This window comes from Rousettus aegyptiacus, unplaced genomic scaffold, assembly GCF_014176215.1.
Source record: "Rousettus aegyptiacus isolate mRouAeg1 unplaced genomic scaffold, mRouAeg1.p scaffold_m13_p_5, whole genome shotgun sequence".
Lineage (NCBI taxonomy): Eukaryota > Metazoa > Chordata > Mammalia > Chiroptera > Pteropodidae > Rousettus > Rousettus aegyptiacus.
In genome coordinates this window covers 120391408-120406098 of record NW_023416308.1, presented here as the reverse complement: position 1 = coordinate 120406098, position 14691 = coordinate 120391408, and the positions used below count along the sequence as shown (strand labels likewise).

At 71.3% G+C, this 14691-nt stretch overlaps 1 protein-coding gene across 1 annotated transcript in view; it reads left to right on the top strand.

The window, feature by feature from the left end:
* The window catches only part of KCNQ1 (potassium voltage-gated channel subfamily Q member 1), a 255539-nt gene that overhangs the window by 29183 nt on the left and 211665 nt on the right, over positions 1–14691 (top strand). The window contains exon 2 of the mRNA XM_016131129.2: positions 7409–7499. Within this exon, the coding sequence (XP_015986615.2) occupies positions 7409–7499 (91 nt within the window). The remainder of the gene's footprint in view (positions 1–7408; positions 7500–14691) is intronic.

The following is a 14691-nucleotide window of genomic DNA, read 5'->3' as shown; positions in this document are numbered from 1 at the left end:
CCGCCACACACGCCCTGGGGCAGATAAGGCGCTGCCCGCGGGGGCATCCGGTTTGTGTTCTGGCACCTTCTAAATATACCCTCGCGGGGGTTCTTATCGCAGCCCGGGCCGCGCGGCCAGGATCGTGCAGGCGGCGGTCGGGGGGCCGGCTGCCCGGCAGGCCCGGGCCCTCGCGGCCCATGGCCCGGGCGACGTGCACGCAGTGTGGCTGCAGTGATGGCCGTGACCCTGAGGGCCGGGACCCGAGCCTCCCGGTGGCCCGTCCTCCCTGGGTGGTCCCCGCCCTCGCCTGCTCCAGCCGGGGCACTCCGCGGACACCCCGGGCTCCAGGACAGGCTCTCGTTTCTGTCCGCACGGGCGGTCGGGCTGCGTGATCTCTCCGTCGCGTGTCACCGAGGGGCGCAGACCCTCCGCCTCGCTGGGCCTCCGCTGGGGCAGAGGCGTCACGGGCCCCCCCGCGCCCACGTCCTCCACCCGCCCGCGCTGCCCCCGCCCCCGGGCTGGGTGTGGACGAACCCGGTGGCCGCCCCGAGCCTCGGCGGGAGCTGGGCAGAGTGGGGGCCACAGCGGTGCCTCGCCGGGCCCCGGGCGGCCGGGGGCTGTGGGGTGCACGGCCCGTCTGGAGCAGCGTCCCCCGCGGCCTCCCCTGGTGGTCGGTGTTCTGGGGACACCCGCGTCCTGCTGCTCCCGGGGCCCGTTTGGGCAGCGGGGCCACAGCCCCCGAGGCCACATCCGGTGCGTCCCGCGCACTCTGCTGCTGTCCTCACACCGTCCTGGCAGCTGGGGGGCCGTGCCGGCTCCGGGCGCAGCCGAGGCCCCCCGGGGTGCCCCCTTTCTGCCCGGGCTGTGGGCGTGCGGCCCGGTCGCGTGTGCACAGAGAGCGGCCTCGGTGCCGTGTCCAGGGCCCGGGGAAGCAGGAGGACGGAGCAAAAGGCTCTCGCATCTCAACGCATCCCGGAGGCCCACCTGGCGGAGGGGGCACCGAGCTCCCGCATTCAACCTAAACGTCCCGGCCACGTCACTCATACACCAGGCCCCATGCTGGGTCTTCAGAGGGGACACCTGCAGCCGGCCCCGCCTGGGGCCCCGTGCGGTCGGGGAGGCAGCGGACGGCCAGGGCTCTAGGGGGTGGACGGGAGCCACAGGGCCCAGCCTCCCTGCGGGGTGGGGGTGGGGTGCCAGGAAGATGGGGTTCGGGCTTCATCCACCTCGAGAGGGGCCTAGTGGGGTTGCGTTCCCCGGGATCGCTGGGTGCCCAGTGGGTCTGAAGGACTAGGAATCAGTGGGGTGCAGGCCGCAGATTCTGGTGCAATCGTGGTGACCCCCGGGTGGCGGTGACCCCCGGGTGGCGGTGACCGGCATTCAGGGAGCTGCTGCATGCAGGGCTCTCTGAGTGGCCTGAGGGGCGGGAGGCCCCGAGTCTCCGGGTCCCCGGCCCAGGTCACTTTCGGAGCAGGTGTCAGCTGAGGCCCCGGAGGCCGGCGGAGCCGCTGCTGCTGGTGGGATTCGGGTTTTGAACCCCCATTCGCTCCTCAGAGCCTGGAGTCTGTTTAACGGGGTCGGTGCCCGCGGGGCCTCCAGGAGACAGTGGTCACAGGAACCGCACCCTGCCCCCCCCCATGGCCTGTCGCACTGTCCGCAGGCCTGGACGGGCTGCCCGAGTGGACCTTTGAAAGAAAGGAGGCTGGTTCGGAGGGGCGGGGCGTGGGGCAGGCCAGGCAGAGGGGCGGCCGTGGGAGCCCTGTTCCCAGGAGGGCCGGAGCAGGCCTGGTCCCTGCCCGGGGCCGAGCACAGTGCCCGGCCTGTGGTGGTAACAGGTGTCGGGTGCAGCGGCCCGTGGAGCAGGGGCGAGACGGACTGGCGGCGGCCATGGTCAGCGGGTGAGAGCGGGGGGCCCGGCCCACGGCCTGGGTCGGCTGTCATGCCCGGCTCCTCTCTCCCTGATGTGATGTGGTCTGGACAGTGCAGTGAGCCAAGGGGTGACCTCGAAGGGACGCCCACACCCTGAGCCCTGGGGCCTGTGTGACCCGACACAGGACAGGCGTCTCTGCAGGTGGGACTCAGGTCTTCAGGGTCTCGAGGGGGGCGATGATCCTGAGGCCTGGCGGGCCCTAAATCCAGTGACAAGTGCCCTCGTGGGGACACACAGGAGTTGAGAAGGACACACGTCATTTCTGCTCGCAGGACTGTGGGGCCTGACCCCCGGCAGCAGTGTCCCGTGCTCAATGGGGTGGCCATCTGTCTCAGAGCTGGCTGGACAGGGGCCCTGGGGCCCGCTGGCCTGGGCGCCCTGTCCCTGTGTCCTCACTGGCTCCGAGCCTTGGTGTCCCTGTCAGTGCCTCTGGCTCCAACCTTCAGGGTCCTCTCAGAGCCGGTGGCCGTGGGTGGAGGGCCGGCCAGCCTCGCGGTCTGCAGCCTGGGCCCCGCTGCGCCTGCCTGGGCCCCGTCTCGCTGTGGGAGGAGGTGTGACCTCCACGGGGGGTTCGGCCGGAGGACCCGCACACAGAGGTGCGAGCCCAGAGCAGAGGGGTGGGGTGCGTGCTGGGCCCGTGGGGGGCCTCGGCGTCCTCCTCGGGCAGTGTGGTCCCCTCCAGAGACAGCCCTGGCAGGACCCGAGGCTGCCCCCGTGGGAGTCCCCTGTCACGTGGGTGTCTGCAGCCGGCAGCACTGAGGTCCCCCGGCCCGGGCTGGGCGGGGCACCCGTCCTTCACTGCGCAGGGTGCTAGAATCCTCCAGGGTGACTTTTATACAGAGAGACGCCCCTAGAGCCGGTTTGGGGTCAGAACAGCGATATGTCATCCATTTAATTACACGTCTGAACCCCGTTCGGCCTTGGGCTCATGTCCCTTAGCAGCCCTGTGTCCCGTGCAAGGGTCCGGCCCCCAGTGGGCGAGCTGTGGACCTCACTCAGCGCCTTCGAAGCCTCCATTAAACCACGTACAGGCCTCGTTTAGTTCGTCTCTTCTCATTCGTTGTAATTGTGACGACGCACACCCGACGTGCAGTTTGCCACCCTGACCACCTCGAGCGCGGAGCTCGTTGGCCTGGTTTCTCCATGCCGCTGGGAGCTGGCACCAGCGCCCTCTGCACGGTCCGCCCCATCCCCCTAACCCGACACCGCGTCCCCGTGAGGCGCCCACGCCCCTCCCCCTCCCCCGCCCGGCACCAGCACCTGCTTCCTGTCCATGTGGCTCTGACCCCTCCCGGGGCCTCACGGGGATCGCGGAGACCTTGTCCCTCTGGGCCTGGCCTGTTCCACTCGGCACTGCACCCCTGGTTCCCTGGGGTGTTCGCACTGCTGCCAGGCGTCCTGGAGCGTCAGCCTGACCCCCAGGTCAGCCCGGGGGCCATGGTCTCCGAGTCGGGCTCTGACAGCTCCCGGAAGGGTGGACGTCTCCTCACACGCGAGTGGGTCCTCACTCTCGACCCTGAACGTCACTGGGGAGGAGGGGGGTCCCCGGTGCATCCTGGGGGGCTGGCCCGGCCTGGGCCGACCCAGCCCATGCCCGTGCCGGGGAGGAGGTCTGGTCCCTGCCGGCTCTCTGCCCCGCGCCACCCCCAGCTCCCCCGCCCTGGCCCTGGCAGGACGCCTGAATTCCCTCCCGTTCCCAGGGCACCGCTGATGTCCGATAGCGCTCGGACGTCCCTTGGCGCTGGCGGCCACAGCCCCTGCGGTGGACCGGCCGCCAGGGCACAAGCAGGCCATTGTTCCACGGCCCGGAGCGGCCCTCACCTCCGGCAGGGGCCTCCTCTGCTGACACACACACGCACCCCTGCAGGGGGTCAGGTGGCGCTGGGGGCCGAGGTGGCCTCCGGGATGGGGGTTGGCGTCGTCCCTAGAAAATGGGCCAAGTCGCTTCCCTTCCCGGGCCTCAGCCTCCCAGCTCTGGGGGGACCAGGGCTGTCTGATTTGGAGGCCTCGGGATGCAAGCCGGAGAGAGGGTGGTGAGCGGCCCTGCAGAGGCAGGAGGGGGGTGCAGCCGGCACCCCAGGCTGTGCGCGCCTCACGTCGGGGACCCGTCTCGGCATCTCCGAGGCCCCTGAGCCCCCGGCACAGGGCAGAGCAGACCAGAGCACGCTGTTACGCGGTTCTCGCTGAAATGCGCCCGGCGTAGACGCCTGGACAACAGGCGGGTGTGAGTTAGCCTCGAGGGAGCACGGCCCCCCACGCCCCCGCCACCCCACCCCACCCCGGCTCGCGGCGCCTCAGCCGCCGTCCTGTCTGCCCAGAGCTCGGGGTGAGGACAGCCACCCGGACGCGCCCTCCCTGGTGGGCCCGTGCGCCCACCCCCATTCGCCGCGCTTCCCGGGCATGGCCGGGCACGGGGCCTGGGGCGCGCGGCCGGTTTGCGAGGCCTCGGGCCCCACATGGGGCTTCCGAGCTCCTGCCTGAGGCGGCTCCGGCTGCAGCCTCCGCCCCGTCGCTGAGGCCATAGTGACAGCAACGGCCACCAGGCAGCAAACGCATCGAAACCCCGTGCCGCGCGGACGCGGGGTCTCGCAGGAGCGTGACGAGCTGCCCGCGCTGCCCCGTGGTGTCATACCGGGCAGGAGGCGGTGGCGGCCACCACGCTGCCCATTCTCGCCACGGCGTCCGCTCCAGGCCGCGGGACCGCTGAGAGCCTTCGGCACGTGGCCCGGCCGTGGAGCTGGAGGCCGGGGGTCGGAGCTCCGGGCAGCGGGACCCGCAGACCTGGGCCCTGCCCCTGCCCCTGCCCCCCGGGCCTCACTGTCCTCGCGCATGGGACAGACAGGCTTGGGGACAGTGACATGGGCATGGGCGCATGACTCGGGCACAGCCAGCCTTGTTGGTGTGCTGGCTGGCCCCAGAGACGTCCGTGTACTGACCTCTGAACCCCGGTGGTGACCCTTCGTGGCACAGGGGTGTGCAGGTGTGACGGGGGGTCATCCTGGAGTAGCTGGAGGCTCTCGTTGCCCTCACAGGTGTTAGGAAGGTCAGAGGTCAGAGAGAGGGGGGTCAGAGGTCATAGAGAGGGGCCCCCCTCAGGGCCATCCGGAGCCTTAGGTGACACACACTGTCCCGTGGGGATGTGTCCTGTGTGAAGCGCTGGCAGGCAGGGGACCTGCTGGTGGCAACTGGTCCCAGGGCACTTCCTGTAGCCACACAGAAAGTGACATTATTCCCAGAGGTCCGGGTGGTGGGGTTCACCGCCCTTCCTGGGGGCAGCGGCCATGAGGTGCTGCTGGTCCCAGGCCTGGGGTCACGGCCTGACCCCAGTCCCCACTCCTGTGTCTGGCCATTCCGCCATCCACAGCCCCACGCGGACGAGGCTGTGGGCTCTGGCTCATGTTGGGGAAACTGAGGCAGGGAGACCCACCAGGGCCTTGCAATCCCGGGGACCGCCAGCAGGCACAGCGTCTACTTTGTGCAGGCACCATCGGCCCCAGGACGTCTGGGGAGTGGGCCCAGGCGGGGTGCACAGCTGGGCACAGAGGGCTCGCTCCCCGCACCGGGGTTTGCCGAGTCCCCACGAGGGACTCCCCCTGGCGTCTGGCAGGCCAGGCCCTTCCCGGCTGGCGGGAGGCACCGCTTGTGCGAACACACGGGAGGCTTGGTGCAGCCTCGGGGGTGGGGGGCAGGCCGTGGGAGGCGGGGTGCAGGAGGGGCCCGGGCTGCAGCCCACCGGGGTCCTGCTGGGAGCTGCTGGGGGCACAGTCGGACTGTACTTGGGATCATGCGTCCTGGTGGGGTATGGAAGGGGGGGCTGGGTGCGAGCCGGGGCCGCCTCCTGCCGAGAGACGAGGGTGGCAAGCTCGGGGTGCAGAGGAAGCGCGGGCGACTAAGGCGGGGCTCGGGGACTGAACGGAGGCTCACCCGCAGCCGTGAGCCGAGCACCTGCTGTGCGCCCGGCCCTGGCCTAGGCGGGGGACACAGCAGGAACGGCACCCCACACCCCGACTTGGGGATGCTCGCAGTCGGGGTGGAGAGCGGGCCCCAGTGGCGACGCATGTGAGGGACATACTCAGACGTGGGGGCGTCAGACCACCCCTCTGTGATCAGGGGGTTCGGCCTGGGGGATGTGGGGGGCGTCAGACCACCTCACTGCGATCAGGGGGTTCAGCCTTGGGGTTGTGGGGGGCGTCAGACCACCTCCCTGCAATGAGGGGGTTCAGCCGGGGGGAGTGGGGAGCGTCAGCCACCTCCCTGCCATCAGGGGGTTTGGCCTTACAGGAGCCACAGCAGGTGTGAAGGCCCCAAGGCCAGTGTGGCCGGCCCGGGAACTGGGGCCCAGCCAGAGCCCGGGGCCTGGGGTGCACATGTCATGCTGGGGGTGGTGTTGAGGGGCCGCTCTGGCCAGCACGGGCTGGGTGTTCGGGGGGCAGCTCCGAAGCCGCTGGGGCCGCAGGGTGTCGGGGTGAGGCGGGCCAGGGCGCCTGGCGCTGGCCGGTGCTGTGGGCCCGTGTGGCTTCCTGCCTGTCTCTCCCGGGCCACCCTGCAGCGCCATGTGGATCTGCCAGGGGTGCTCAGAGCCCCTGGAATGTGCCCCCCACGAGCTGTCGTCTGCTCTGGGCGGGAGGAGGACTGGGTGACACCCGAGGCCACGGGGGCCCTGGGGTGGCTCCCTGTCTTTATGGTCGGATGGGACCAGGCAGCAGGTGCGTGAGGGTGGGCCCTGGGGCCCCGCCAATGTCCGATGGCGCTCGGGGCAGGACTGGCCCCTGTCCCTCTGTTGGGCCCCCCGGCAGGCAGATGCCCCCAGCCCCTGGGGGAGCCCCAGGCCCTGGCGACACCCCGGGAACGGCACAGGCGCCCTGCCTGGCCCGGGAGCCTCTGCCCGGGGGCCTGTGACGCTGCTTGGAAGGGCCCTGTGGGCACAGGCGCGGCAGGCCGCCTGGCACAGACGCAGGCCGAGACGAGCTCGTGGGAAGGACACACTGCCCAGGCTCCCGGGACGTTCCCAGGGCCGCGCTCAGCACCGTCATCGTCCCCGTGACCCGGTGGCCGCGGTCTGCGCCGTCCTGGCCGGACGCTTCATGCAGGCGGGGCCGCGCCCCCGGTGGTCCCGGGCACCTGGCCTCCTAGCTCGACGCTCTGCTTAGGGCCCGCCCTGCCACCCACAGCGGGGGGTCGCCACGGTGCAGGGCGGGCCTCGGTCCCCAGCTGGTGGATGGGGGGGGGACAAGGAGGGGTGGGGGGGTGCCGAGCCTGGGCGGGGTGGGGTGGGTGCTGAGCCCGGGCGGGGGGCGGGTGCCGGGCCTGGGTGGGGGCGGGGGGGGTGCCGGGCCCGGGCGGGGTGGGGTGGGTGCTGAGCCTGGGCGGGGGGGCGGGTGCTGAGCCCGGGCGGGGTGGGGTGGGTGCTGGGCCCGGGCGGGGGGGGGGGGTTGCCGGGCCTGGGTGGGGCGGCGGGTGTGCCCCCCCCAGCTGACCGCGCCCCCCGTCCCGCAGCTTCCTCATCGTCCTCGCCTGCCTCATCTTCAGCGTGCTGTCCACCATCGAGCAGTATGTAGCGCTGGCCACGGGCACCCTCTTCTGGATGGTACGTACGGGCGGGCGGCTGTCACAGGCGGGGCCGTGGGGCCGAGCGAGCTGCTCCCGGCTCCTCCAGCCCGCACAGTGGCCCCGACTGGCTCCCCGTCCTGCCAGCCGGCAGCTGCGGACTCGCCCCGACACTGGGGGACCGGAAGCCTGGGGACCCCCGGCTCCCATACTTGCCATGCTGTGACCAACGGACTAAGGGGCCCAAGGAATGCGAGGAGGCTGGTGGTCTGGGAGGGCCCCCTGGAGGAGGGGGCTTCTGAGCTGGGCCCGGAAGGAGGGATGGAGGTATGGGGGGCCGGGTTGCAGTCAGGGAGCCTCATTGGGGCCCGGGGTCTGGGGGCTGCTGACCGGGGCTGTGGCTGGTATACGCCCCGGCAGGTGTCCCGGACACCGCCCCCCCAGCTCTGGACACCCACCCCCCACTGCCTGTGGGGCTCTCACCCTCGTGCCTGGGTCTCGGCCCTGAGGAGATACTCGGGGGGGGGGGCCGTGAACACAGGAGTGTCCCACACGGGGCCCGGGCCCCTCCCGCTCCCAGCCTGTCTGAGCCCCGGCCAGCTGTGAGCCCCTCAGACCAGGCCTGGGATGAGCCCCCCACAATGCCTGACCCTGCTGGACACGAGGAGGGGGCCGGGCCGGGGGCCCGCAGCCTGCGGTTTGTGCTGGGCCAGGCTCCGGAAGCTCGTGCCCTCTCTGAGGGGACCCTGTGCACGTGCCTGGCCGAGAAGGTGGAGCGCAGGGGCCAGCCACGTCCCCAGGAGGCCGCCCGAGTGCCGACGGCACCGCCTGGGGCCCCCACGGGGCGGCCCGGGCTGCCGTCACGCTGCGCACGCGTGTGCCCCGGCCGGCGGCCTGGTCGGCGGGCGCCCCGGGCCGTGTGACGGGCCCTGCAGCGGTTCTCACGTCATTTCCACACGGGGGACCTCGTCGCTCCTCCCGTCTTCCGGAGTCAGCGTCACGGCAAAGTCCCCCCGGAGGGCGTAAAGCAACCAGCCCGATTTCTCCCCGTGTCCGTGCGGGACAGTCTTGTGGTTCTACATGGTCCATGGCAGTTGGGACGTCCCGGCGTGTGGCCTCGGGGACAGAGCCCCTCATGCCATGGCGCCCCGGGCCACACGTTCGAATTCTGTCTTTCGGTACCGCGAGCCAGGTGTCCTGACGCAGATGGGTCCCCCTGCGGGTTCCCGTCCCGGTCCGCTGGTCCGGGGGACTTCACCCCCCCGCGTCCCTTGCCTGGATGACACGGTGCCACGTTCTGCATCTCACGTCCGCATGGCTCCTCGGGGGGTCCCCAGGCAGTTCTCGCCAGTGGCCTCGTCCGGGGGGCCTTCACAGCCAGCTTGTTTTGCTCCCCGCAAAGTCGCGATGGTGTTTGACGTGCGAACCCAGGGAGCCGGGCGCCGTCCTGGTGGGGGACAGCCTGTCCACGCCGCGGCGTCCGTCTGCCCGGAGGGCCCGAGCGCGGGTCTTGGGCGGCCGCGGTGCCTGCCTCTCACCACAGTGACTGTCACCGGAGTCGTCGCCGTCGGTCACAGGCCCAGTGGGCCGTCTCTTCCGTTCTGTTTTCTGGAGTTTCGTGTTTTCGTTTTTGCTGTTTTTGGATTTCGTTTCGCCAGCGTGAAGGCCGGTGGCTTCTGTCTCTGGGCTGCCGTGTGACTCGTGTGCGGTCTCTCCGCTGGCCCTGGCGCAGGTTCTGGGCGCGGGGGCCCCGGGGCCCGGGCCACGCCGCTGTGCAGCCCCCGTGCTGGGCACGGCGGGGACACTGGTGTCCCTCGCTCGCTGTGGCTTCTTGTCCGGTGGGCGAGTCCTCGGGCCTCTCCTGGGGGAATGTGCCGGCCTCGGGGCGGAGGCCCCCGGAGTCCAACGTGAGCGCGCGTCTCAGGCGACGGCGTGGGCTCTAGCCACAGCTTCCCGCGTCCGTGGGGCCGGCCGTGCCGGCGGGTGTCCCAACGTCCGTCCACTCGCTCCCCCCGGATGAGCCCCCGGCCCCTGGGACCCCGGGACGCTGTCTTCACCGTCCTACTAGGTCTCGTCTGCCACGTCAAAGTAGGGGCAGGTGTGACGGAAAAGGAGGGCGGCCACCTCCCCAGCTCACAGGACAAGCTGTCGGGGTCCAGCCCCCTCCCTGTTCCCCGGCCCTGGGGACCCGTGGAAGTAGCCGCGGTGGTGCCGGCCCCGTCCGTGTGGAGGCCCCGGGGGCCACAGCTGCCTGCAGAAGTCCGGCCAAGCATGTCCACTCTGCGAGCCGCCCCCAGGACTCCTCCTCACAGCCCAGGTGACCGGTCCAGGCAGAGACCCTGCCAGGTAGGCCGACTCCAAGGCCACCTTAGCAGACCCCGCCCTGCCCGCTGGGCACTGGCCGGCATCCGCCCGCTGCTGAGTGTAAGTGCTGGTGTAAGTAAGTGTAAGTGTAAGGCGGGCCCCAGCCCGGGGCCGGGGACGGGGACCAGGGCCTGGCCAGCGTCTCGGGCCTGAGTGTCCTGGGGCCGCCGTAAGACGGCGGCTTGAACCACAGACACCGTCCCCCGTCTGGAGGCTGCAGCCCGAGCCCCAGGTGTGGGCGGGCGGTGCCCCCCGAGGCCTCCCTCCCGGCGTGCGGACGGCGGCTCTGCCCCATGTGCCCACGTGGTCGTCCTCGGGGTGTGTCTGCGACCCCGTCTCCTCGTGAGGACACAGTCACAGTGGATCGGGGTCCACCCAGTGACCCCGTCTTACCTAATCACCTCTTTACAGGCTCAGTCTTCGCACACACCACATTCTGGGGAGCTGGGGGTGAGGACTGCTCTGTATAAGTTTGGGGGGACACAGTTCAGCCCATAAGTCTCCCCGAGTGACTTGAGCCATCCCTCTGATGCCGGGAGGCTCACCCTTGGGTGAGCCCCGCATTGACGTGGGCACACTAGGCATCCCGACTCGGGCCCTGCATCCTATAGGCTGTCAGCACCGAGTCCTAAGCCCCCGTGGTGACTTCTACGGCCTCGTGCAGCTCAGGCGGGGCCCCTGGGGGCTGCTGGGCCGGTGGTGGAGCGGGACAGAGCCTGCGGGGGCCGCGGAGGGCCACGGAGGCTGCGGAGGGCCACCCTCACAGACGTGCCGTACGCTTCCTTGTGAGCTTGTTACCTGCAACTGTGCACAGGGCCAGAGGGACCCAGGCCCTGTGACCCCGTGACGGCCCTGGGGTGGGGCCCCCAGTGGCTTCTTGTCTGGTCTGGCCTCACTGCCCATGGGGACCCCCCCGGACCACCTCCCTGCCCAGGCTGCACTTGTCACGTTGACGCTGGGCCCCATGTCACAAACTTCACGCAGGCCCCTCCCAGGGCTCCTGCCCGCTCCCGGAACCCCCACCCCTCCGCCGACGTGGCAGGGCCCGCCCCCCGCCCCCTGACCCTGCCTTCCCTGCCGAGGGCCCCCTCCTCCTCCTTCGGCTGTCCTGGCATCTCTGAGGCTCGAGTGCCACCTGGTGGCCATTCTCCACACTGCGGCCACAGGGCCGCCAGCTGAGGCTGGGGCCTCAGCATGGCCTGGGGCAAGCGGAGGGTCACGGTGTGGCACCCCCTCCCCTCCGGCCGGCGCCTGTAGGTGAGTGAGAACCGCTCCCCTGTCCCGAGCAGGGAGCCCGTTCCTGCTGCGGCCCTGTCCCCTTCTCCGCCTCCGAGGGCCGGGCCCTGGGCTGCCTTCCTTGTCCCCCGTTCCGTCACGTCGGCCACCTCCGTGCCACCCTCGCGACCCCCCCCCCCGGGCACCCTCTCCACATGGCAGCTGTCAGCCTGGGGCGGGGGGCGGAGGCTCTAAAACAAGTCCGATCGTTCCAGAAGCTCCCCAGGTCCGAGAGGTGCACTCGGCCTCTCCGGCCCCGGGGCCGCATCGAGCCCCCGCCCCACAGGTGCCCCCAGCCCCCACGTCCGCCCCCGCTCCACCCTGGGCCACCTCTGGCCTTGGCACGCGCTCCGCTCCCCCGGGACCTGCTCCTGTCCGCTCTCGGGCCTTCGCTCGGCCGTCACTGCCTCCCTGGCCTGCCGTCCTGGGGTCCCCGACCCTTCCCCCCGTCGCTGTCCCTCCTCCTCGTGGGGCTTCCTGCCGGGGGGCTCTGCGGGTGGGTGCACGGCCTCGCGCCTCCTGGCTGCGTCTTGTCCTGTCCTGCACCCCCCGAGCTTGGCCCAGAGGCCACGCCCACACAGCCCACACGGTGCTGCTGGGGTTCGGACCCATGTCCTTGGAGCTCGTGCACCCAGAGCCGCCTCCGTGGGACCCCCCCAAGGTTCTATATTGTCCTGAGCCTGAGATCTCCCCACCTGTAATGTGGAGGGGTTGGGCGGCGGCCCAGGACCCACCCTCCCAAGGCCCTGCTGGGCTCCCCACTCACGGGCCGAGGGGGCCGCCCTGCGCGGTGGGCCTCAGCTGGCCACGTCTGGCCACCACTGTGTCGTGGCCGCAGGGGTGGGGATGTTGGGGACACAGTGGGAATGAGGCAGCCCGGGCCCAGCACACAGGGCGGGTGTGAGCTGTGTCGGGCCTGGCCGTGAGGGGGTGCAAGGTGAGGAAAACCGGGGGACGGGGGTGGGGGCGGCGGGGGGGATGTCGGCAGGGACCTCGAAGGCTGCCCAGGAGAGGGGGCGCCCTGCGAGGGGAGGGGGAAGGAGGAGGCGAGCAGGGGGCCGGGGCCGGCGGCGCGGGCAGGGACCCCTCCCACAGCTCACGGCCCCCCGCGTGGCCTGGGGCTCTCGGTGCCGGCCGCAGTCGGGGGGCTTCCTGAGGAGTCCACGGCCTGCGGGAGCGGCATGGGGCTGGCCGCAGGCCGCGGGCACCCGGCGTGGGGAGGGGGCTTCGGCCGCCGCGGCGTTGGCGGCCCCTGCAGCCGGGCCACGGGACACCAGGTGGCGCTGTTGTCAGCAAAATACCGGCGCCGCTGGCAGGGGCCCAGCTCTGGGCGCCAGACCGCAGCCGGGGCCCAGGAGGGGCCGAGGGTGGGCTCGCGCAGGGGGCCCTGGGAGCGCACGATGTCTAAATGGTGGAAGAAAGCCATTCGGAGCTGTTTTCCCAGAGAACCCATATTTCTTCCTTTTTTTTTTTCGTGGGCTGGGCGTTTATGGTGCCAGAAAGCTGTTATCTCAGCCGGGGCAAGGAAGCCCCAGGCGGCCTCCGAGGGATTAGCCGTTCTGCTGAGACAGGGGATCTGGGGGGCCCGGCGGGGGCTGGCTGGAGTCGCCTCCACCCCCGGCCTGCGAGCAGCCACGTTTCAGGGCCGAGGGCCGAGCCTCATTCCTGCTCCCCTCGGCAGGGAAAGGCCCCTTTTGGGGTTGCAAACGGGCTCCTGACGTGGCCCCCGAGTTTGGAGGAAGCTGTGTGTGTGCCCTCGGCACCCGAGTTTCTGTGTGCGTGCCCCAGGAGGGGGGCCTGGTGTGGGGGCCCCCCGAGTCCCTCCCCCGCCCCCGTCCCCCGCTAGGGCCCAAACCCCGCTCTTGGCAACAGGAGACCCTGCCCGGGCCAGGTGAGGGCTGGTGTTTGTCTCCAGAATCACAGCTCGCTGGTCATTTTTTTTTTTTCCCCCGAATCCCACACAAAGACAAGGCTCTGAAAAGCACAAGGCAAATGCGGCATGTCCGAGCCTCGGGGGCGAGCACACCCCGGACTGGTCCTGCCATCGCTGTGGTTGAAAACCCCGTGAGCCGCGGCCGGAGGCCTGGGGGATGAGGTCATTGCTTGCGGCTTCCTCCCTGGCCCCGAGGCTCCCTCGGCCTCCGGCCCCGGGCCGGCCCCCACCCCTCAGCACAGAGCGAGACCCTCCTGCCCCTGGGCCCCAGGCTCCCAGGCTCCCAGCTGCAAAAGCGAGGCCCCGTTGGGGTCTGTGGGTCCCCTCAACAGCCCTCCGTGTGTCCCCTTCTCTGTGGAGCGGGGTGGGGTGGGGGCCCACGCTCCGTCCTCGGCCGCACCGCAGCTCACGCTCAGGGGCCCTGCACACCCACGTGCTCCACACCCTTCGAATGCCAGGCGAGACGGCGTCTCAGGCCGGGCCCGGCGGCCACCGCGCCCTGCGCTCTGCCCTCACTCCAGGGAGGGGACAAGCAAGCGTCCCGGAGCTCAAGTCACTTCGGCCGGAGCTCAGGGCACCCCTGGGTGGCCCGGATGTTCCACAAGAACCCCCAGGCCTTATTCCCCCCCTGCGCCACCCCCCGCCCGGCACGTGCTCCTCGTCCCGCTCAGCCTTCACCGCTGCGGGGGGACCTGACGCCCCGCAGAGCCCGCGCCTGCACCCGCGCCTTGCGACAGCTTCCTCCCCTGGGCCTCGGGGCACTCTGGGCAGACCTGGCCCTGCCTCGCAGGCCTGAGCTCCTCCTTCTCCCCGCACCTGGGAGACCCCCGGCTGGGGCCGGTCCCCACCGCCGGGCCTCCGCCGATATTCGGCCTCAGAACGTGCCCACCCCGCGTTGATACAGCCGGCAAACACTCAGTGAACACCGAGTGCACGCGGGGCCTGGGGGCGGGACACGGGCCCACGTCGGCCCGGGGAAGCGGGCGTCGGTGCCCGAGCCTGCGGGGAGGACGGGCCCCACCCCGGGAGCCAGAGGCAGCGGCCTACGTGTGCACACGCGTGCACACGCGTGCTCCGCGAGGCCACAGCTCGCGTCGGGCGTCCCTCTGCGGGGCCCGCGGCTGGGGAGCCGGCTCTCCGCGGGCGGAATGGAGTCCCACGGTGCCTAACGCTGCAGGAGGCCCTGACACCGCCGCCCGCACCGCCGCCTGCGTCTGGGCGACCTGGGCCGTGGGTGGAGGGCAGGGCTCCCTTCTGGCTGGTTCTGGCGGGGAGGGGGGCAGTGGGGTCTGCAGCCAGCAGCCGGGCTCAGCTGCACAGGGACGTGCCCTGTGACCTGCCCTGTGCTCACCGGGGCACATGGAGGGCCCCACCTGGGGGCAGGACGAACTCCTCACTCATCCGCCCTGAGGCTCCACACCGTGCCACCCAGGGGGACGGGGCAGAGAGAGACGCTGGCCTCGGGGACCGGGAGGGCAGAGGTGGGCGTCGGGGTTCAGGGCTGCTCCTCAGGCCGGTGGGGAAGGGGCTGGCCTGGACAGTGTGCGTCCGGCGGGGCACGGGCTGCGGGGCTGTCCGTCATGCCCGGCGCTGTGGGGGAGACCCAGGCGGCCCCCCAGCTCCCCGTGGGTCTGGGTCGACCCTAAGGTCCCTGCATGAG